This window comes from Marmota monax, unplaced genomic scaffold (assembly GCF_021218885.2).
Source record: "Marmota monax isolate L192 unplaced genomic scaffold, Marmota_monax_Labrador192_F-V1.1 WCK01_AAM20220418_F8-fsc00112, whole genome shotgun sequence".
In the NCBI taxonomy this organism is placed as follows: Eukaryota; Metazoa; Chordata; class Mammalia; order Rodentia; family Sciuridae; genus Marmota; species Marmota monax.
Window position 1 is genome coordinate 1,336,423 of NW_026692073.1, and position 22,209 is coordinate 1,358,631.

The 22,209-nt window shown below is 38.1% G+C and overlaps 2 protein-coding genes across 3 annotated transcripts in view; one reads left to right on the plus strand and one right to left on the minus strand.

Moving 5' to 3' along the window:
• The window catches only part of Uso1 (USO1 vesicle transport factor), a 67,311-nt gene extending 64,473 nt beyond the window's left edge, over positions 1 to 2,838 (plus strand). For both annotated transcript variants that reach the window (XM_046458740.2, XM_046458746.2), the window contains 2 exons: positions 827 to 1,042; positions 1,558 to 2,838. In XM_046458740.2, the coding sequence (XP_046314696.1) occupies positions 827 to 1,042; positions 1,558 to 1,647 (306 nt within the window). In that variant the 3' untranslated portion in view covers positions 1,648 to 2,838. The remainder of the gene's footprint in view (positions 1 to 826; positions 1,043 to 1,557) is intronic.
• A 2,575-nt stretch (positions 2,839 to 5,413) lies between these two features.
• LOC124102459 (profilin-2-like) lies at positions 5,414 to 7,429 on the minus strand. Its single transcript, XM_046458754.2, has one exon. It carries the CDS (start codon positions 7,396 to 7,398, stop codon positions 6,976 to 6,978), a length of 423 nt encoding a protein of 140 aa, XP_046314710.1. The 5' UTR covers positions 7,399 to 7,429; the 3' UTR covers positions 5,414 to 6,975.
• Between the last annotated feature and the right edge of the window lie 14,780 nt (positions 7,430 to 22,209).

Consider the following 22,209-nt stretch of genomic DNA (forward strand, 5'->3'; position numbering starts at 1 on the left):
CACAATAACAAAATAAGGAATACAAACTTGGCTAATACACAAGCCAAATTCAGGCTGAAGAACACAGGAACATTAAATTCTGATAATCTGTTATAGAGACTTCAGAATAAATAAATGCAGAAAGGAATAAGGTGACTGATAAAAGGCATGAAGGGAAAAATACAAAAAGAAAAATAAAGTATAATTATGCTTTTTGGATTGTGATCATATTGTTTTATTTTTAAACCATGGATTTTATTTTAAACTATTAATTATTCTTTCTCATTTAATTCTATGATGTAAACTTTTTTGGGTACTGGGGATTTAACTAAGGGGCACTCGACCACTGAGCCACATCCCCAGCCCTATTTTGTATTTTATTTAGAAACAGGGTCTCGCTGTTTGAATTCCCCATCCTCCTGCATCAGTCTTCTAAGCCACTGGGATTATAGGCGTGCACCGCACCTGGCAACTTTTTTTTTTTTAAACTTGAGTTTTGGGTTCTAATTCTGATGGTAACCAGACTTCTGCTGTGAAATATTTTGTTTCTTTGTTTATTCCTCTGATTATCTAACATAGTATTGCTTTTTTTATTAGGATTTTTTGAGGAATAGCTAACTACATTTTCAATATTAATCTATTTTTCACAGTAACCATCTTCAATGGATAGTCTAAAAATTCTCATGTTACTGGATGTATATGTTTTAAGCCTCATGTATCTTCAACTCCCACCCCTAAATGCCTCAGATTGGACAAGCGTAGTGATTTGTCATAGGAAGAAACTGTTTGTTAAAAATCTAGCACAGCAAATACTAACTTCAGATTATTGACTTTCACCTTTTTCTAGAATGAAGTTAAAGCTCTGTCTGAGGAAAGAACTGCCATTAAAGAGCAGCTGGATTCATCAAACAGCACTATTGCTATTTTACAAAATGAGAAAGACAAACTACAGTTGGAAGTTACAGATTCTAAAAAAGAACAAGATGATCTCTTGGTGCTGTTGGCCGATCAAGATCAGAAAATATTGTCATTGAAGAATAAACTCAAGGATCTTGGTCATCCAGTAAGATAGAAATGTTTCCAGAAATGATTTGTATTATATTTCTTTGTAAACATTTAAAAAATTTTTAGCACAGCATGGAAAAATTGTTCCTTTATTATAGGTATTGTTATGTGGATTTATGAATAAGGTATTATCTACATTTCTTTCACTATTCAGTGAGTTGGATTAAGACACAGATTAAATTTATTTTTCAGCACTTTAGACTATTTTCTTTTGGACCATGACCTAAAAAGTGAATTGATTTGATAACAAGACTCTGAGCACCCAAGTGGACCATCATCTTTGTCATGTTTGGTTCAGATTTGCATGTGGAGATGTAATTTATTAGTAAAGTTAACTGATATATCTCATTTGTGTTAAAAATAACAGGGAACCTTGAGCATTAAATCAAGGACATCAGATGGTGTATATTCTACTATAATTACTAAAACAGAATACATGTATACATTTATCATGTATATTATATCTGAGTTTGAACAGATTTCCATAGTATTAAATTTATATTTTCCCTCTAGATTGAAGAAGAGGATGAACTTGAATCTGGAGATCAAGATGATGAGGATGATGAAAATGAAGATGGTATCAAGGACCAGGATCATATCTAACTCTAAAATCTCTAGGAATAATAGACATTATATTGTAATTTTGAAGATGGAATCTTAAGAGTGTTTTGGTTTGCCTCCACAGGAAATAAAGATTTAGAAACCAAGTGGAAAACATTCACTAATAAGACTATTGATGTATTTTTTAATTTTGCCACCCATGTTGAAAACCCTGAAACTCTCTACAAAACACCCATTTTATTTAAATTCATCTAATCTGTCCCAAAATATAATTTGTGAAGACAAATGCTCGCGAGCACACAAAACCATTTGAAGGCATGTGGTGGCAGTGCTATTGGCCTTATTAGTTCATTGGTTGTTTACTTTTCAGAATTTGTGGCTTTTAAATACTAACACATTTGATTTTTATATATTGGATTGGAATCATTTCTAAATTCAGCATTTGAACTCTTAGCTAATGATTTCCTTTTATAGAAAGGAAATTTACTTAAAGGCAAGATAGTCTGGGCACATGTTATCAGCCCTTGGTGGCATGTGACTCCCAAGATGAGCAGGAGAGGGCAATTGAGAATGAGTGCTTTGACACCTGATGTGGCTGTATTTTGTACCTCTGAAGAAAGAAGGATACTGACACAGTGATGTGGAGGGAGGTTCTGATAAACTTTTGCAGCAGTGTATTAATACAGTTGGTTTTCTTTTTATTTTAAGCTAAATATGGAAAATAAATTACAAGTTAATAGCTCATACAATTCAATTTAGTATTGTTTGGTTATTATAAATGATACGTTCCTAGTTTTAAAAAGACCCAAACTATGATTTATATAATTTATTGGCATTTTTGCTGAGTAGGTTTAAGTCAGATAATAGATTTTTAAAAAGCAGATGAAGCAATTTGTCAAAATTTAATGTTTTCGTAATAAAAATAGATATTATGTTCACTTAATCCATGGTCATGGTTCCTTATTTTTTAAACTTTGAGAAAACTGTTTTATTCTTTTGTTGTTGTTCTTTTTAGATATACATGACAATAGAGTGTATTTTGACATATTATACTTACATAGAGTATAACTTATCCTAATTAGGATCCCATTCTTGTGGTTATAAATGATGTAGAGTTTCACTGGTCATGTATTCATATATGAACATAAGAAAGTTATGTCTGATTCATTCTGTCTTCCTATTCCCATCGCCTGTTTTATTCTTAATAAAGGGTGAGCTCAATGTAAATGGAAAGACTTGTTACTAGTTGTACATTACTATGACTGAACATTAAAAGCAATCTTATTTCAAACTAACAATTAGGATTCCATAAGATGGGAAGAAACTAGTTGTAGAAACTACAGGAGTGGGGGAAGAAATTTGAGAAGGGTTTGTTTGCTTCTACATTCAGCATTAGAATTCTTAGTAATGATTTTCTTTTAAAGAAATGGATTCAAGGCAAAATAGCTTGGGCTGCTGGGTACTTTATCATCTGCCTTCTGGGTTTGGGAATAGTTTGAGCAGTTCACTATGGGGCACAAACTTTTGAAAGAGAAGTATTCTTCACCTGTCTCAAAAAAGATGACTGTGTTACAAAGAGCCAGTGAATGCTTCACTGTGCCCCACCACCACCAAAGACCTTCAGAAAGAAACATCTACAAAATCAGTGCTGGTGGTATGTGCAACTTAGCCCTCAGATTGTCCTGGAGTGGAAAGAGGAAGTCTCAGCTGCACAGTTCATCCTGGAACCGCAAGGAGCATCTTCTTTACCCCATGGCCCCAGCCATGATTTTTTTGCCTGGATAGAATCCGCTACTGCATCTGCATTGAGGATTTTCTTCCCACAGGCTTCTCAGCCAATAAATGATGAAGCAGAAATGCTAAGCCAGGCATATTCCTCGGGGACAAAGAACTGTCCTGTCATTCTCTGTCCAGCCTCCTGGAACCTCACTTTGCATACAGAGTTTATAGTTTACTCAAAGACTCATGGTGACTTGTGGGTTTCTGGAAGTGTTCTCTACTTTGCACCTGTCACTACAGTACAGAAACCCACAAATTCAGCAGTCTCAGCTTCCCCAAACTAATTCACTAACAACAAATTGCCATGTTTGTGTGGGTTTTCTTTCTTTGCTGTCCAGTCTTAAAGTACCTCTGGTCAGAAAATGGGAAGATGAAAGATTGATTTCATTTGTTTTCACTCTAGGGAATTGCAGTCTTATACTGCCAATCACTATATATATATATCACTTTAAATGCATTTGGACCAGTTTAATTGTTGTTGGTGGCAATAGAATCAGTCTTTTACCAGCTAATCATCATAGCTGATAGCAGAAGCTCCAAAAATAACCTCCAGTAAGTATTTATAACACTACCATAAAACTATTACAATAACAGTAGTTAACATTTATTGAGATGTTCTATTTAAGGGCCATTAGTCAGTATTTTACATATTTTAAGTCAGTCTTCACAACAACCTTATCAAGTTGGTACTACTATTATCCCCATTCAACTAATAAGAAAATTGAAGTTTACAGAGGTTAAATAATGGTTGCCAGATAAAATGCAGGATGCTCAGTTAAATGTGAAATTAAGATAATTAAAAATTTTAGTATATCTTATGTAATATTTGGGACATACGTACACTAAATATTTCTGTTAAATGAAATTCAAATTTAACTGGCTATCATAGTTTGCTAAATCTGGCAACCCAAAACTACTCACTTCTGTATAAGGACTTGGAACCCAGCAGTCTAACTTCAAAATTCATATTCTTAACCCTAATGCTGTTCTATCACTAGTAATTACTACATGTCATCTAGATTCTTGTTCAAATCAATCAGGTCTGTAGTTTTGGGGTTTTCTAAATTCAATATTAGAAATGCCACGCTGAGGGCGTTAAAAAAGAATGTTTGGCTGCTCTACCAGAAATTGAGAGACAAGCCTTCAGAACTGGTACATCCTCAATAACTAGTAGAGGAGCTATTCATCATTATAATTGCTGTTGATAATTAATAATATTGTTATATTTAATAAAGCTATTTTTGATACCTTGTCAACTGTGATGAGTAAACTATTAAATGACCCTATCACCATAAAACTGGTAAAAGTCACTCTTATGTGCGGGTATTTATAATAGTCATTTTAAAATATGCTATTATAGTTATGTAAAAATATAAGTGGAATAATTCAATGCCAGTAAATCATTCCAAAATAAATTGAAATAGAAAACCCCAAACTGGTAGCAGCAGGTATATTTTAAAAGTGAGTTTGAGTGAGCTCGGGTTGTGGCTCAGTCAGAGTGCGTGCCTAGCATGTGTGAAGCACTGGGTTTGATCCTCAGCATCACATAAAAATAAATAAAATTAAATAAAGGTATTGTGTCCATTTACAACTAAAAAAAATTTTAAGTTTATCAGGAAAAAAATTTTTAAACTCTTTAAAAAAATGAGTATGAGTGAAAAGATAGGGCCTGACAAAGGAGAGTTTCAACAGTGTTGTTTAGCCAAGATACTCCAGAAAGAATTGTTCAGTCAGGATATCAGAATAATAAGTGAACCTATTTTAGCTTTGTGGGTATCAGGACTTTCCATAGAGATGAGTTAATGAAACACCAGTATAAACTATGGCCCTGAAAGCATGCTGAGAAAGTTGCCTGTTAAAGTATTAAGAAATGTTTTTGTTGTTTTTTTTTTTAAACCATACAATTTATTTTTATTTTTTTTTAGTCATACATGACAGCAGAATGTATTTTGACATATAATACATACACGGAATGTACATACATCAATCATATTGTCTATTCTATTCTTTTTTTTTTTTTGGTTGGAATAAATTTATTTCATCTGTCTGTAAACAAGGTGTTTAATAGTTATGGCATTTTTTAAAATGCATATTAAGTCAGATGAGTTAGACTGTATCCCAGATGTAACAAAGTGCAGGGAAAGAAATGGACAAATCAGCAACAAGATTTGTTTTAAATCTGTACATTATCCACAAGGCCCAAACAATAGAAGCAAATACTAGAATGTCCCTAAAGTAGTGCCATTCGAAAGAAACCCTTAATAGGTCAGTTAAAATCCATCTCACAATAGCAACAGTTCATTTTAACAATAGTATGGCACAGAATACATATGAAAAAATTCATCACAAGACAGCCAAGTCCACAATAATGCAACCTCATATAAAAACTCAAGCTGCAAATAAAAATTGGTCCTATGAAGAACAAACTGGACACACTCCAGATGGTTATGTTGGGAGACCTAATGTCCATAATGGCAGCCTTTTACAGTTTTACTAAAACAAGTAGAGCTGGTGTGCAAAGAAAAAGACAGGAACAACAATGTGAGCTATTGCGGTGATGGAATGTCCCTGGGGGTGCGTCAGTGTGGTTACTGTGAGGTCGTGGGAGGAGTGCCTTTTGCTCTTGTTTTGCAGTTGCACTCTGCACATGTCCTGCAGACACTGTGAAGAGATCTGTCTACTCAAGTGCAACCACAATACTAAAAGCAAACTATTGCAGCTCTGAACAGCTCGTCAACAAAGAGGATATTAATTGGTTAAATAAACCAGGCACTGCATAAAAGAGGATGGAAGCAAACCAAATCCCTTATGTGCAAAGGGAGGGCAAGAGAAAAGAGGAGTGAAGGAGAGATGCATGCACTTTCTCCTCCCAACCATGCGCTACAAAAGGAAGACTAAGCGAGCCAAGTAAAGCTCAAAGTGCTGAAAAGACATCGATCAAATTAGAGATTGTACAACCGGCACCTTGCTTAATATTAACTTATTTTAGTAATCAATATCCCATTAATTGCTAAGACAAAGTGATGCCCAACTTGGCATGCCCCTCCCCCCAATTTCAAGGTATCATGCAAATCATTATTGTGCTGCAATTATGTTGCCAGTAGGGGTTGGTTACATACAGTGGTTAACAGACAAATGATCATTGGGCAAATAGGAACCATGACATTAGAAAGTAGGTAAAGAAAACTAGCTACCATCTATCTAGTCTGGTAGCAGATGACCACAATTGGGGTGGCGATGCAGACAGCTAGGTAGATGGGGAGAGGCTGCTTACACATCAGACCTCCTCAGGTAGAAAGCGAGCTCATAGGCTTTCTTGTTAAGTGTGCCTCCGTGGACACCTTCCTTTCCCATGACTATAACCAAGGCTGGAGTACACAGGGAAACAAAACAAAAGTGAACAGCATTACTTAAGGAGGGGCGGGCAGAAAGAAAGACACCTTTCCCCACCAACAGAGGGATACACAGGAGACACAGGTTCATACCCCATCACCCTGCATTGCTAATAAAATTTCCAGAATTAAGACTTAAGCTTACCGATAGGAAAGTTTAAGAGCAATTTCCCCTAATACTTAACAGTCTGCCTAGCAGCTAGAACCCAGAGTCTCTCAAGTATTTTGCCATTGAGTATGCCTTCTTATTCAATCCGCCTCCATGGACCCCTTCTTTTCCCATTACAAAGACCAAGACTCTACCAGCTCTGCCGACAGCGACGTTGTATGTTGGCTCGCCACCTTGACTCTTTGTCCGGATGTCCATTGTGCAGTCGCCATCGACATATAGACTATCTCTGATCACTGAACACTTCTTTGCACCAAGAGTCAAACCGTTGGTAAAGAAGCCTTCCCGGTCTTTTCCTACAATCATATCTATTTCTACTGGCGTGATGCTCTGGAAGACGCCCCCGGCCGTGGCCGCCCAGACGTATTTGGCGTCGCAGTAGCAGACAATGGCGGCCTCCTGGCAGCAGCCATCGCACATCAGGTTGTCCACGTAGCTCTGCCACCCGGCCATCTTCAGCCCTTCGCACTGCAGCGGGGACGGCAGCGGCGACCTTGTCTATTCTATTCTGCTGCCCTTCCTATCCTCCCTACTCCTCCCCTCCTCTCCCATCCTTTCTCTCTATCCAACCTAATGTGACACACTTTTTTTTTCTTTTTCTCATCACAACATCATATATGTATTCTGTATAACAATGAGGTTCTCCTTCCATCTAAGAAATGTTTTTTAAGGCCACTTCCTGGCAACAACTGAGTTTGCCTTTAATTTCCCATTAAGTATGGAAAAGGGGTCTGTATGCCTGTATGTTGGGTACAGGGATCAAAATTTGTGACAGTGTTAAGAATTTACTTGGACCAGATAATCCCAGCAACTTGGAAGACTGAGCCAGGAGGATTCTATGTTCAAGGCCAGCCTGGCAATTTACTGAGACCTAAAATAAGAGCTAGGGATATAGTTCAGTGATAGGGTTCAATCCCTGGTATTATAAAAAATGTTAATACTAAAAGAAAAATGTACATTTTTATTTGTATGAAATTTTACCTGTAGAGTTTAAAAATAGCAGTAATCATCTAGCACATTTCCTTTTGTTTATTTGTTTGGTATTAGGGATTGAACCCAGGGCCACTTAACCACAGAGCCACATCCCCAGCTCTTTATATTTTAAGGTAAGATCTCACTAAATTACCAAGGGCCTGGCTAAGTTGCTAAAGCTGGCTTTGAACTTGCAATCCTCCTGCCTTGATTTTTTGTGCTGCTAGGATTACAAGTATATACCACCATACGCAGCTTCAAAGTTCTTAATTTTTTCTAGAACTATGAGTTTGTTAGAAGTACCTGATGCTTTATTGAAAATTAAAACATGCTTTTTATGTAGGGTGTACATTTCAAATATAATTTAGAACTTACTTTCAATGTAAAGAAGTTAATTTCATTACTTCTATGTCACAAAATACTAAACATTTTTCTATAATTTTATTGTTTTAGTTAATTTGAAACCCAATTAAAATTCCTCTCTATTCTGTATTTTATCCATTTAATCCTTGGACATGATTATTTTCTAACTCTAGGTGATCCCTCTATATATGAATTCCTTCCAAAGATAAACTATTTCTGATTATTATAGCATAAAATTAAAATATTATGCAAAAAAAAAGATATTTGCTATTCCTGGTTGCTACGGTCTGAATGTGTATGTACCCCTGTAGTGGCACCCCCTTTCTCCACAGAAAAGTCTTAACTGGGCTTCTCCAGAAATCTTCACTACAGCTGATTTTAGGACTGTCAGCAAAAGAGTCTCTACAAAAGAGTTCAGTGTATATAAACTTCCTATTTTTGTGTTGCCCTATCTTACTTGGCCACTGAATGGGAAGAAATCAGTACTCCAGGTGCTGGATACCCCCTTACTAGTTTTTACAAACATGTATCCAGTATAGTAGTTTATGTGTAAACAAGGCCTCTGATCTTGAGCTGGGGCTTCACGGAGATGTCTGTATTTCTAAGATAAGAGAAGTTACCAGTTGGGCTCCATGGTAATAGCTGGCAGAGGGAGGAAAGAAAGGGGAGAAGAAGCTCTCCCCTTCTTAGATGTTGTCTTTGAAGGGTTAACTTGCCCAGAACAGTGAAAGAAAAAGCTGCTTTTATGTGAACTTCTGAGCCCCTCCCCCTACATGCTGGGTATAAAATCCTGAAACCACCTGAACTTGGGGTTCAGGGCATTGATTGCTTACAGCAAAAACTGTGCCCTCTGAACCTGGCTGCAGCCAAATAAAATTCTCTCCTGCTATCTTCGGTGCCCTGCCTCATCTGTCCCTACAACACCCCTCCCCCCACTCTGATGTTGAAATGCTCATCTCCAAAGTGATGATATTAGGTGGGATCCTCGGGAGGTGATTAGGTCATGGGGGTACAGAGCCCATGATTGGAATCAGTGTTCCTCCTATAAAAGAGGCCTGAGAGAGATCTCTCCGCTAAATTAATGTTAGAGTAAAAAGATAACTGTCTATGAAGAAGACAGCAAAATCTGCTGGCACCTTGGTCTTGGACTTTGCAGCCTCCAGAATTGTGAGACATGAATTTCTGCTGTTTATAAGCCATGTGATCTCTGGTATTTTGTTACAGCAGCCCAAATGGACTAAGACAGAGTGCATGTATTCTGCACTCTCCCGTCTGTATGGACTTCTACACATGCTCTTTCCTCTGCTTGTTTGTTAACCCTCTTGTGAAGCTGGGGCTTTCTGAGAAACTGAGGCAGGGTGAAGACCCCCTTTTCAGCCCCTGATTCTTGTGATCAGGTCAGAAAGATTTCAGATATGTTGCTCAGAGTAACAGGAATGAGTTAATTGAAAGGACAGGAAAAGGGAAAGGGGACACTCTCAAGGAAAAGAGTGGGTCATCTCAGAGAGGAGAGAGACTACATGCCTCTCCTGCACTCCGGTTTTATTGGGGATCCCAGAGATGTTTTCAGAGAGTCCTGTCCAGGTTCATTTCTTAACTTTTGAGTGACAGCAAGGTGACATTTTACCTTCAAGTCCCCACTGTCATGGCAACTCTGGGTCACAGCCCATGCTGACTGGTTCTTATTGGAATCTTACCATACATTCTTACAGATTTTATGGTTGGGAGGAACTATCCTTATCTCCCAGAGTTTCAGGATCTGGTCACAAAATTCTCTTGGTTTCCTCCCATTGACATGATCTTGGGCCTGCATTTCTCCTGCAGTTAACAGGTAGTTTGCTGAGGAATATGACATATCCTGTCCACTTAGGCTAAGCAGGGCTGCAGGTAAATCGCTTCTTGGAAAAGAAGGCATGTGGGGGTCAGCACAGTGGGCTCATTTTATAAAATTATTCTCTTAACCCCATGTTCCCCACCATCCTCATCTGTCTCTTCCCTAACACTCCCCCCTCCAGGACTTTGGGCCCTAAATTATTTTAGGGTATTTGGACACCAACATATTCTAATTATTTCCTGCTGAAAGGGCAAAGTTAGGGGAAAGTGACCCAAAGTCCTTGTTCTCCATCAGGTGTGACTTGGAGAGTTAAGGATATTTAGCAACAGGGCAGTCCAGAGGTCCATGGTGGCAGTTGGTGGGTGATTGGATGAGGTGCACACAGGGCAGGGCAGGCACACAAGACAACAATAAGACAGCAAAGCCTTGTTTTTTTGCAAGCAATTAGCATGAAAGCAATCAGTATTATCGGCTGGTCTCTGAAAACCATGAAGATGGTAACCATTAAAGCTTTAGGTGGGATCCACATGCTCTCTGAGTAGAGGCCAGTTAAGCTTTAGAAACGTTAGCAAAGCTGTACTTTAAAGATGGTTTCCCTGTATTGAAGGCTACTACAACAGTAGAGCAATAATGATAAAGCATAAAACATTCATCCTGATGATTTAAAACATTCACGGGTAGTTTACACCTCTAGCATTTCCAGAAGAAAAGAATAATCACCCAGAGTTACTTACTATAAGAGGTGAAGGGAGAGCTCACTTTTTCTTCTTCTTTTTTTCCAGTACCTGGGATTGAACCAAGGGGCACTAAACCACACTGAGCCACATGTCCAACCCTTTTTGGTATTTTGTTTAGAGACAAGATCTCACTGAGTTGATTAGGGCCTCAATAAGTTGCTGAGGCTGGCTTTGAACTCCGGATCCTCCTGCTGCAGCTTCCAAAGCTGCTGGGATTATAGGCATTCTACCTGCCCCTGGGATAGCTCACCTTTTAACTGGTCTGAAATTATGCTGATAGAAAAACAAACCCTTAAATTTCACAGCTTTGTTGCAACGAGATAAGAGCCTCATACTTCTCCTCAGAACTGGTAATCTTCACCAACAAAGCAAACTACATTAGTTCATTCAACTATAGACACTGGAGATATAGCAGGAAACGACAAAAGTCCATTCACTCATGTAACTTACATTCTAAACAACAACAAATTAATATATAATGGAATTGGGAGCTCTTCTGGAAGGAGTTTCCATTTTGATTTTCTTTCCTGGCAAATTAACTGGTTTTTGTTGTTGTTGTTGTTTTTAGAAATAGTATTTTTTGTTTGTTTGTTTGTTTTCATTTCTACTTTAAGCACTCATGACTGGTTGTTTTCATTTAAAAATTAAAGATTTACACATCGACTTTGCTACAATTATATATTACTTTTGATTTTTCTAATTATAAAAACATAAGACCAGTTGGTAATTAAATTTTTCCCCCTATGAGAATATAAAGTTTCTAATACCTGATTTTCTAGTCTTTTTCCATCTCTGGCTTTTCATTATAGATTTATTTAAATAGATCTATTATTCTGTATATCTAGTGGGATATCCATAGTGGTAGAGCTTGCCATTGTGTGGCTCTTGTGACTCATTTCTCTTAACAAAGTTCTAGTTATTTCCTGCTGAAAGGGCAAAGTTGGGGGAAAGAGACCCAAAGTCCTTGTTCTTCATCAGGAGTGGGGATAAGATCCAAAGGCATATCTTTGACCTTTATATGTCTAGTGCCTCTGCGAGACAATTTTTGCCTCTTACAACAGAAAAGGTGAGATACAAGTGGTTGCCATGGGAAGCATGGGTCAATCTTCCATTTCTTTTTTACTCTAGTGTTCCTGACCCACAAAAAGATTGAATAAGTAAAGCCTGTAAAACAAAGAAATGTAGGCAACTATTTGGCAGCAAAAAAGTTAGATTGCTTAAAAGTAGGTAAGCTGAATAAGTATTACTAGGAAGGGCAGCAGAATAAAATAGACACTAGTATTGCTGTATGTATATAAGTGGCCATATAACCAATGTGATTCTGCAACCTGTACACTTGGAAAAATGAGAATTCATACCCCATTTGATTCAAATGTATGATATGTCAAGATCATTGTATTGTCATGAGCAACTAATAAAAAAAAGAATCAATGAAGTCAGGAGTTGGGTCTTTGGAAATATAAACAAAATTGACAAACCCTTACCCTCACTGACCAAAAAAAGAGAAAACACACACACACACACACACACACAAATAGCTTTCCGTATTTTGTTACACATTATTGTGAATTTAGCAGTTCAAAACAACACATTTGTTATTTTAATTTCTGTGGGTCAGGAGTCAAGGCACAGCTTAACTGGGTCTTCTGTCAGAGGCTGCAATCAATAAGTTAGTGAGGCTGTGCTGGTTCAACTGGGGGAGAATCTGCTTTCCAGGCTCACTCAGCTTGCTGGCAGAACTAATTTTCCTGCAGTACTATAGCTGAGGCTCCTGTATTTTTCTGACTGTTGACTGAAGCCCACCCTCAGCTCCTAATGATCCTGGACTCCTACCTTGACACGTATGCTTACTTCAGTAAGAACTATCTGTGGCTCTACTCAGCTACAAGATTGAGTCTGTTCCTTGTCTGACAGCTCCAGTAAATGTTGCTAGTTAAAAAAGTGTTTTCAATGCAATTCAAGACCTTAGTAGCTGTTTAGGAGATGTAATATGGCAAACTCACATTCTTGATTGCTTGCAACAAATACTAAAGTAAGCCATTTTGTTTGTGCATTTGTTCTTTTGAACTCCCAAGGACAAGATCCTTTATATTAAATTTCAACTTGTGAGGTTCTCAGCATGCTATGGCCTTTCAGAGTATTTTTTTGTATTCTGATTTTTATCATAAACACTTCATTTTTACCACCTCTTAAAAAGGGTGGGGGTAATTGTTTACCCTATTGATCTTACCAGATTATTGCCACAGTTTCATGTGTTCATGCATGGGAGAACATCACAAAACGTCAAATTTATTTTTTAGTTAGAAAATATTATAACACGTTATATAATTAAGATGATTGTTTATTGAGTAAATGAGCTATTAGACATCTAATAAATATATGTAATAGAGATAATAGACTTTTGAACTTCATTTAATGTATCACATATCTAAATAACTTTAAAATGTTCTAACCTTGTATACTAGATTTTTTTTGTTAATAAATACCTATAAAACTTCTAGTGAGGGCTGGGGATGTAGCTCAGAGTATTTGCCTCATATGCACAAGGCTCTGAGTTCAATCCCCAGCACACACACACACACACACACACACACACACACACACACACAAAGCATCTAGTGATTTACAAAAGATGCTCCCCCAAAAAACAACAATAATAACAAAGCTCGTACTTGAATTGCAAAGATACTATTTTAGTTTGTCTTGAATCATAATCTCTCAAAAATTTCCCAAACTAAGTAAATATATAAGACCATGTTGTCTGCAAAGAAAAAAATTTTTACTGGAAATGTCAAATAATCAATGGTCTAGCTTTTAATTTAGAGCATTAAATGAAACTCCTTTTCTAAAAAAAAAAGTAAATGAATAAACTATGAAAAGATTATGCAGATAGTAGATTCAAAGGAGTAACTTCTTTAAGAAAATACATGAGCATTTTCTTATTCAGTTTGTTCATATTTGAAAGGTGTTACGATATGCTGCTAGTTCAGTGATGGTTTCTCATATTGAAACACACTTTCTCCCAATTTAATAATCTTGAGTTATAGTAACAACCAGTATTCAGTGGAAAAAATTTTTGAGTTCATGAGATGAGAATATTCAAGGTAATTTAGGTTACAAGTAAAAGAAAACCCAACTCCAAATAAGTGAGACCAGAAGAATCAGAAAACAGAGAACTCCTTTGAGATGTTTGCTATAATGAGCCAGTAGCTTGAATAGGATGTGGGGTCAAGTGAAAGGCTTTTTTAAAAATAGGAAATACTAAAGGATATATGCTGATGGAAATGATCAAACAGGAGAATAGTGCTAGGGTGATGTCCTTGAAGAGAGGAGTGGGGATAAGATCCAAGGCATGAGCAGCAGAGATGACCTTGGGTTGGAGAATAAGCAATAGACCTACCTATGGCAAAAGGAGGGAAGACAGAGGATATGGATGAAAAGCAAATCATTTGGTAAGTGGTGGTGGGAATGTGTTAAAGTTTACTTATTGTTCACATTTTCTCAGATAAGTAGGAAGCAAGATGTCCACTGAAAATAAGAATTGGGGAAGAAGTTTGAGGAAAGTGGGGAAATTATAAAAAGACATCTTGAAGTGGAATGTGGGGAGTTGAATGGACCAGGAAAATATAGTTTCAAACACCAACTCCAGACACAAAAATGTCCAAAGGATGAGAATCCATGTTCTGAATACTTCTCCTCTTTCTTTTTCTTTTTTTCTCTCTCTGTGTGTGTGTGCGTGTGCGCACTCACAAACCCAGGGCCTCCTATTAAGAACCTAGAAATCTTTCCTTAAGTCCCCTGACAACTTCCTATAAAGGTTAACGTCAGTCCTGAGTCTTCTAACACTTTCAGGACTACCTGGGAAAATGACCTTGGTTCTGCCTTCTCACGGCACTGTTTCCTTAACAACTACCAAGTTAACTTAGATGAGGAATGGTTTCCTTGTTTGCTGGTAAATCCCTGATTGTGGATTTGAATGTGTACTAGGAGAGCTGACATGGCACCCAGATGGAAGACTGGTGACAGAGTGATCAAATCCTAAGCAGCTGCACAGGCTCAGAAGGGGTGATAGGAAACAATAAGCTGTATGCATGGTAGCCTCTGAGCCTCTTGGATGCCTGCAGGTACTCAGTATTCCTGTCTTGTGTCTCTCTATAAAGTTAAAAAAGAATTAGAATAAAATCTATTGTATCATATGAGTTTCACCATCAAAATCTGCAACCACTGCTGATATGACATAGACTTGTGTTTAAAGCAGGACTGGTATTCAAATCTGCAGTGCAATTTGTATCTTCCTGTTTCATGCCCAGGATAGGCTCACAGACCTACACACTGGCAAACCAATCACTGTCAGAGAAAGTGAGATCTGCTTGGTTGCCTTGACTAATTGCAATTCCTTCTCCAGCACCTCCTAAGATTCACAGCTTTGTAGGGGTGGGCAATATGTGAACAAAGCAAAGGTTATGTTAGTAAGAAAGGCCAGGCTGGCAGTGAAAGGATCCTGGGTAGGCAACCAGGGGGACCTGCTGGGAATATAAAAGGTATGGGCACAGGATAAAATGGAACAGCTCTCAGGTGGTCATAGCCTTTTGCTGAGACACAGGGATTGGTGTCAGAAAGTTCTACTCACTAGTTGATTTCTTTCATGTAAGAGAAGGATCATATCACAGACCAGATATGAAGCTCAAGCACTAAAGCAACCAATTTTCCAATTTTCTAATATAATTTTCACTCCTGGATGAAATTCCACTCATATCAAATGAAATTTCATCTAACATAATTTTGTGCCTATCATGTTTAAAGCACTGTGAAATTGCCAATGTCTAAAGATGCATGAAAAATTCTTCCATCTCATCTGTGTCTTTCTAAACAATTTACTTTTTATTCGTTGGTTCTTTCTCAGCAAGCAGTGACTTACCGGCAGACTCAGCTCCTTAGAACTATCATGTGCCACAGCTGGCGGCCACTGCTGTCAATTAATATTCCCATTCATCCTAGGCATTGAATGCAGATGAGCAAGTAGAGATGATAAAGCAATGGAAAGAGTGGCAAACCCTCGCTCCTACACTTTGAAATTACTAAACAAATTACTATGAATCTTAGTTTCTTCCTGGAGCTACTCATTAACTACCTAATAGGTTTGTTGTGAAGATTAAATAATTAAAAGATATTCATCTGTTTAAGCTGTTATGCTATGGAAACAAATGGGCCTGAAATTTCAGGCCTCACAACACCCACGGGTACTTACTGTTTGCATTCACATCCTGGACAACCAGCTGCGGTTCTGCTCACAATCGATTCCTCCCAAGACCAAAGCAGCTTCTGTCTGGGACAGGCAGGTCCCACATAGGAGGAAAAAGAGAGATGCCAGAATTTCACAGAGACTCCTACAACTTCTGCTTTGAAGTGGCACCAATTCCACTCGTGTCATGGACAAAGCAAGGCATGCCCAAGCTGTCAATGCTGAGTGTCATCCTTCTATAAGGACAGGCCCAAAATAGGTGAGAGGGAGGGGCACTGAATATTTTGATAATCCTACAATCTATCACAGCATATAAAAGCATGACCAATAAATGTTAGTGCCCTTCCCTTCTTTACCTCTTTCCCCGTGCTGGAGAGTGCAGAGCATACAGAGTCTAGAATGGAGATTCTGGAAGTGTCTAAGTTCAAAGCCAAACTGCCATTTTTTTCAGCTGTGTGACCCTGGGCAAGTTATTTAACCTTTCTGTGCCTCAATTCTTCATCTATAAGATAGGATCAAGGGGCTGGGGACGTGGCTCAAGCGGTAGCGCGCTCGCATGGCATGCGTGCTCCCCAGGTTCGATCCTCAGCACCACATACAAACAAAGATGTTGTGTCCGCCAAAAAGTAAAAAATAAATATTAAAAAAAAAGATAGGATCAATAATAGTATCTATGCCTTAATGCTATAGATTCAATGAGCTAATCTGTTACAGGTGTTTGGAACAGTGCAGGGCTCACAGTAAGCCTCATCACAGTGTTGACTGCTGTCCCTGCTGTTGCTCTTGTTACTATTGAAAGAAGTCTGACTTGAAGTCAAAAGACATAATTAATTCAAAATCTAGGTGTTGTGTTCCAATAATGACCTTGACCTTTGATCTGTAAAATTGAAAGAACACTCCTTTCTGAAAAGGCCCCCTATCTGGCAGTGGTTAAACGCACCAGTTCTGCAGCAGGACCACTGGGATCAGATCCTAACTGTATCCCTTTCAGGCTCTGGGTCTTTGAGCAAATTACTTAACGGCTGAGTACCTCGCTTTCATTATCTCTAGGACAGGGATAATAGTTGTACCTTATGTTCACAGGAGCATTATGGGAATGAAGTGAATGGATGGATGTCAAGTTGTTAGAACGGCACCTGGTGCTTAGCAAAGGCCCGTGGCACACAGTGGAAGTGCTGAAGAAGCATTAATTATAATAATAACTGTAACAAGTGATTTTTCTCACAGGGTTTTGAGGACTGACTATGAATTGGTATGAAAGTGCTTCAGATAGTACTGGTCAAAATAAAGACTCAGGAACCTCAAGGCTGACTTCCATGGTGTGTAATTAGACTTCTCCAGGCTTCTGTCCAGGGAGTGAAAAGCACTTTGTGTTAGATCCTCCCACTGCAGAGCAACCAGCCCTGGCAGCTGGGTTTGTACCTCAGGGCTTGTAGATGCAAAAACTGATGCGTTGCTCAGCTTCCAAGATGATGGAGCACTTTACATATCAAATTCAGGGCCAAGGACACTTTACACACCGATATAAACCAAAAAGATTGGAGTCATCTCGACTGGTTCTGATCTCCAAAATAATGAAAACCCAACTGTTTCTTATAAATTCAGAGGCCCTAACCCAAATGATTTTATCCCAGATTTTTGCTAAGCTAATGTCTGAAGACACATCAGAGCCTTTGCAAAACTGATACTCATGGGGGAAATGTACTGCTTTCCAACCAAGAGCAGACTGATAACATAACAAAGCTGGGAAATGCCATAAACACCTGTTTGTTTTCTAGTTTGGAAAGCCTGTTCTTTTGAAGTCTGACTCACCTTCTCTTTGTAACTTTATCTTTCCTTTTCCAATTTTCTTTTCTGCCACTGGGAATTAAACCCAAGGGTACTCTCTACCACTGAGCTACGTCCCCAGTCCATACTATTTTTTTATTTGGAGTCAGGGTCTCACTAAGATGCCAGGGATGGCCTCAAAATTATGACTCTCCTCCCTTGACCTCCCCACTTGCTAGAATTATAGGTGCCCAGCCATTTTCTAAATATTTCTCTGTTAGCCATAGTTGATGGGCTAGGGGAAATGTATCTTGCTCTCCACTGAATCCCATCAAGGCGTGGGATATAGTGGGCACTCTATAATTACTAGATGAAAAAACAAATCAATCCTATTCACTTGTTAATAATCGAAGGGGAATAAGAAAAATCATTGCCTTCTACCCACCTTAAAATCATTGGCTGGGGCACCCGTAAATTAGGTTAATAACAAGAAAAAAGCATATATTTGAATACTTTTTATTTTCATGATACAGAAACCTCCCTAAGGAAATTAAGACCAAAGGAAATGGTTAAACCTGAACATTTTTATACTAGGTTTGATAAAGAAGCGAAAATTATGGGAAAACACGATAAGACAAAACGAAGTGTGAACTAAGAATAATGAACTTGAGAAAACTTATTCAGATTCCTCTCAGCATAACATCTTCAGAGCCAAGGACAATCCTGTCCTCCAGGTATAGGGAGGGCACCTACTACATGAGTCTTCTGCCTGCACCTGCTGTTTCTCTTTCCTTCAGCTTAAAACACTCAACATGCCAAGGAGCTTTATTTCAGGGTCGAGTATTCTGAACCCCTCCAGAACCAAATTAAAAATCTGAGAGCATCTATCCTGTTGTCTTAAAGACCTTGATACCTGCTTTGAGTTATTACACCTTTGACAGAATTGGGAACATTGACCAAATAATAATTTTATGTGATTAATTTTGAAGATTGAGACTTAAAAAAAAAATGAAAAGTGCCTGCATTTCATGGAATGGGTTTTATCGGACCTTCCCTTCATGTTGGCTAATAACTAACAAGGTCTGCAGTGTCACCAGCCACCTTGCAGAGTGACTGGGATGATTTCTCCTAACAGTACTTTTGGGTTGTGATGAGCCCTTAAGAATAGGATTGGGGGTAGCATGCCTGGTTCCTGTCTTAAATATGCAATTCAGACACCTGTAATTGCTTGGCTTTCTTGTAACTCATTGGAAACATTAATTATTCAGAGGAAGTTTCCTTCAAATTACCTTTTAGTCCCCAAATTTTCAAAGGAATGCCCTTCGTAGGCAGCTAATTGACATAGGCATTTTGTGCAACTTATAGTAATGAATTGAATTTTTTCTATTCTCCACCAAGTGCTTGTTCATGATGAATCTCCCTTGATCATAATGAGTATTTTTCTCTGGTTAGGTACTTCATCTTTGGCACTATGGAGATAAGTCATTTCTCATTATAGTTCAGGAGCAAAATAGAGTTGCATAGCTCATTTTTGTTTGCTGCCTACTAATTTTGTTTGCCTTCCTCTGAATGAGGAATTTCTCTGTAGGCTAAAACGCCATTTTGTAAACTTAAGCACTTCTCCAGTTTTTAAAGCATGCTTATTTATTATGTACATTTGCTTCCAGAGTTTCCCGTTTTTTGAGGTCATTTCCCCAATGTGTGTGCACTCACTTGGACACCTGACTATCCATCTGTCTTAAGGATATAGATAAATCATTTGGGTGGGGGGGTATTCTTTTTTTTAGAGAAATCATTTTCAAATGATGCAGCAGGTTCTTTGACAATGTTTTCTAAATGCTTTTGACCTGGAATTGGTTTTGTAGAGGACTTGTCTGTAATGATGAACTCTTAAGGCACAGAACCTGGGGTAACCATGGGTTAGTCCTCCTTCACTACAAAACCAAGGGTCTTTGGTTTAAGTCCCACTGTATTCACATGTTCTCATTATGATTTGGATCTGCAATGTCCCCCAAAGCCTCATGTGTTGAAGGCTCGGCTCCCAGCTGGTGGTGCTACTGGGAAGTGGTGGCAATTTTAGGAAGTGATGCCCAGATGAAGGCAGTAAGTCACTGAGGGCAGGCCCTTGATGGTATACTGGCACCCTGGCTCCTTAGACACACTGTCTCTTTCTGGATACCCTGAGGCGAGCACTTTTGTTACACACTCACTCCCTGTCATGATCTGCCTCATCACAGGCTTGGAAAAAAATGCAGCCAAGTGACCATGAACTGAAACCTCTGAAACCATGCATCAAAATAAATCTTTCCTCCTTAAGTTGATTTTTCTCAGGTATTTTGTCACAGTGACAAAAGGCTGACTAACAACACACTTGGGCAAAGAAATATTGACCTTAAGATCTTTTTTTTTTTTTTTTTTTTGTACCAGGGACTGAACCCAGGAACGATTAACCACTGACACACATCCCCAGCCCTTTTTCTTATTTTATTTAGAGACAGGGTCTTGGTAAGTCGCTTAGGGCCTAAGTTGCTGGGAATGACTTTGAACTCACAATCCTCCTGCCTCTGCCTCCTGAGCTGCTGGGATTATAGACTTTCACTACCACATCAGGCCTTTAATCCTCTTTTATGACAATTTTTCTGAGTTGTGCTCTACGTAATTTTTTCTTATTCTTTCTGATGTTCATTTGTTTTATATTAGTGTGATAATGCCTATGCTTCTGTGATGATTTTATATATTTTCTTTCTCTCTCTCTCTCTCTCTCTTTTTAAGAAAGGAGATCACCTTTATTCAAACTGATTTTAAAACATGCTAACAAGGAACTTGGGTGAAACAGACTTATTGCTAGTCATATTTTACTACAATCTATAACACATCAATTGTTGTTATTCCAACAATCTGATTGTTTTTATCATTCTTTGCACTGAAAAATACCTTGAAAGTTTTGAGCCTTGGTTTCTATTTTCTATCTTTCCTACTTTACATAATTGAAATTTCCCAAGCTGATTAAGTTAAAATCAAGTTGTGAGAAAATTCTATGTGTACATAAATTTAAAAGTCTTAGTCATTGTCAAAGGATGTCAGAAAATGACCTTGGAATATTGTTGTGTTAGATATCTACACACTGAACTCTCTCTATTATAGAGGAAGTACAATGAGAGAAGGTTTGTTTATTTGGCATTTTTACTGCATTAAAGTCTCACCAATTGTCTATTGACTATGCCTAAATGATGGTAATTGTTTTTAAAACTTGAAATGTAAATGTTTCCAGTTGGGCACAAGCACAGCTGAGCCTACGGTTAATGGCCTACATATCCAGTTGTCCTTAATGGAGATAAAATAACCATTAGGATCCTTTCCAAGTCCTTGATTGTTAGATGAAATTTTTTTTTGCTATTAGTGCAGCAGTGGCTTCTTGTTTTGAAGTCTCTGCAGCCCTACATTTGACTTAAGCAGCCAAGTCCTTTTCCATAGTGGTACTTTCTGTAGTGGTAGATTAGGTGGTTTTAGTGTGTTTTTTTCCTAACATCAAGAATTTTTTTATTTTTTATTTTTTTAGCAGATCTTCACCCTGGGTGGTTTTTTTGTTTTGTTTTGTTTTGTTTTTGTGACTTGTCTTGGCCAAAATTGCTTAGAAGTTTGCGTGCCTGAAACTCTGTTCACTGGTGCAATTTGACTGAGATCCTCAGATCACATTTTGCTCAGGGTGCCAAGGCGTTGAGGTCCATTAGTGATAATTGCCATGGGAAGGAGATTGGATGTGGGTGATGGGCTATGCATTTGCCATCAGTAAGCACAGGAGAGCCTTTGGGCCACCTTTGAAAACCACTGAGTTACCTTCAATGCCATCCCATGTGTCAGAGTAGAAAAATTGCAGTGTAAGAAAAAAGTAAGAGTAATTTGTTTCCCCAGTTTCTTTCCCCATGATTGTGAAAATGTGTTCTCTGTCTGAGTCCTTGGAAGTCAGCAATGTTTATAGATCAAATTAACAAATTTGCATTTTTAAATTTCCTTCTTTCAACAAGTTTTTAATATCTGAGGCTCTGAAATACAATTATTTCCCAACCAGAGAAGCATGATATTAAATCTCTGAGGCTGCTTTGTTTTTGCCCAGCTGCATGTTTTTCTCCCTTTCCTCCCATTTCTTCATCTCATTCTAGCATATGCTTCAGTGATGACAGCCCACTCAGCGTATTTCCTTTTTCTTTCTTCTGGATTCTTTATTAATGCACATGTTTTTCTATGTGAAGTATAGCACAGAAATGTCCCAGTGATACTTTACAATTACAATCACCAGGATTTCTTCTACTTCTTTAATTTCACAACTTTTCTTGAGGTTTCTGCACTAT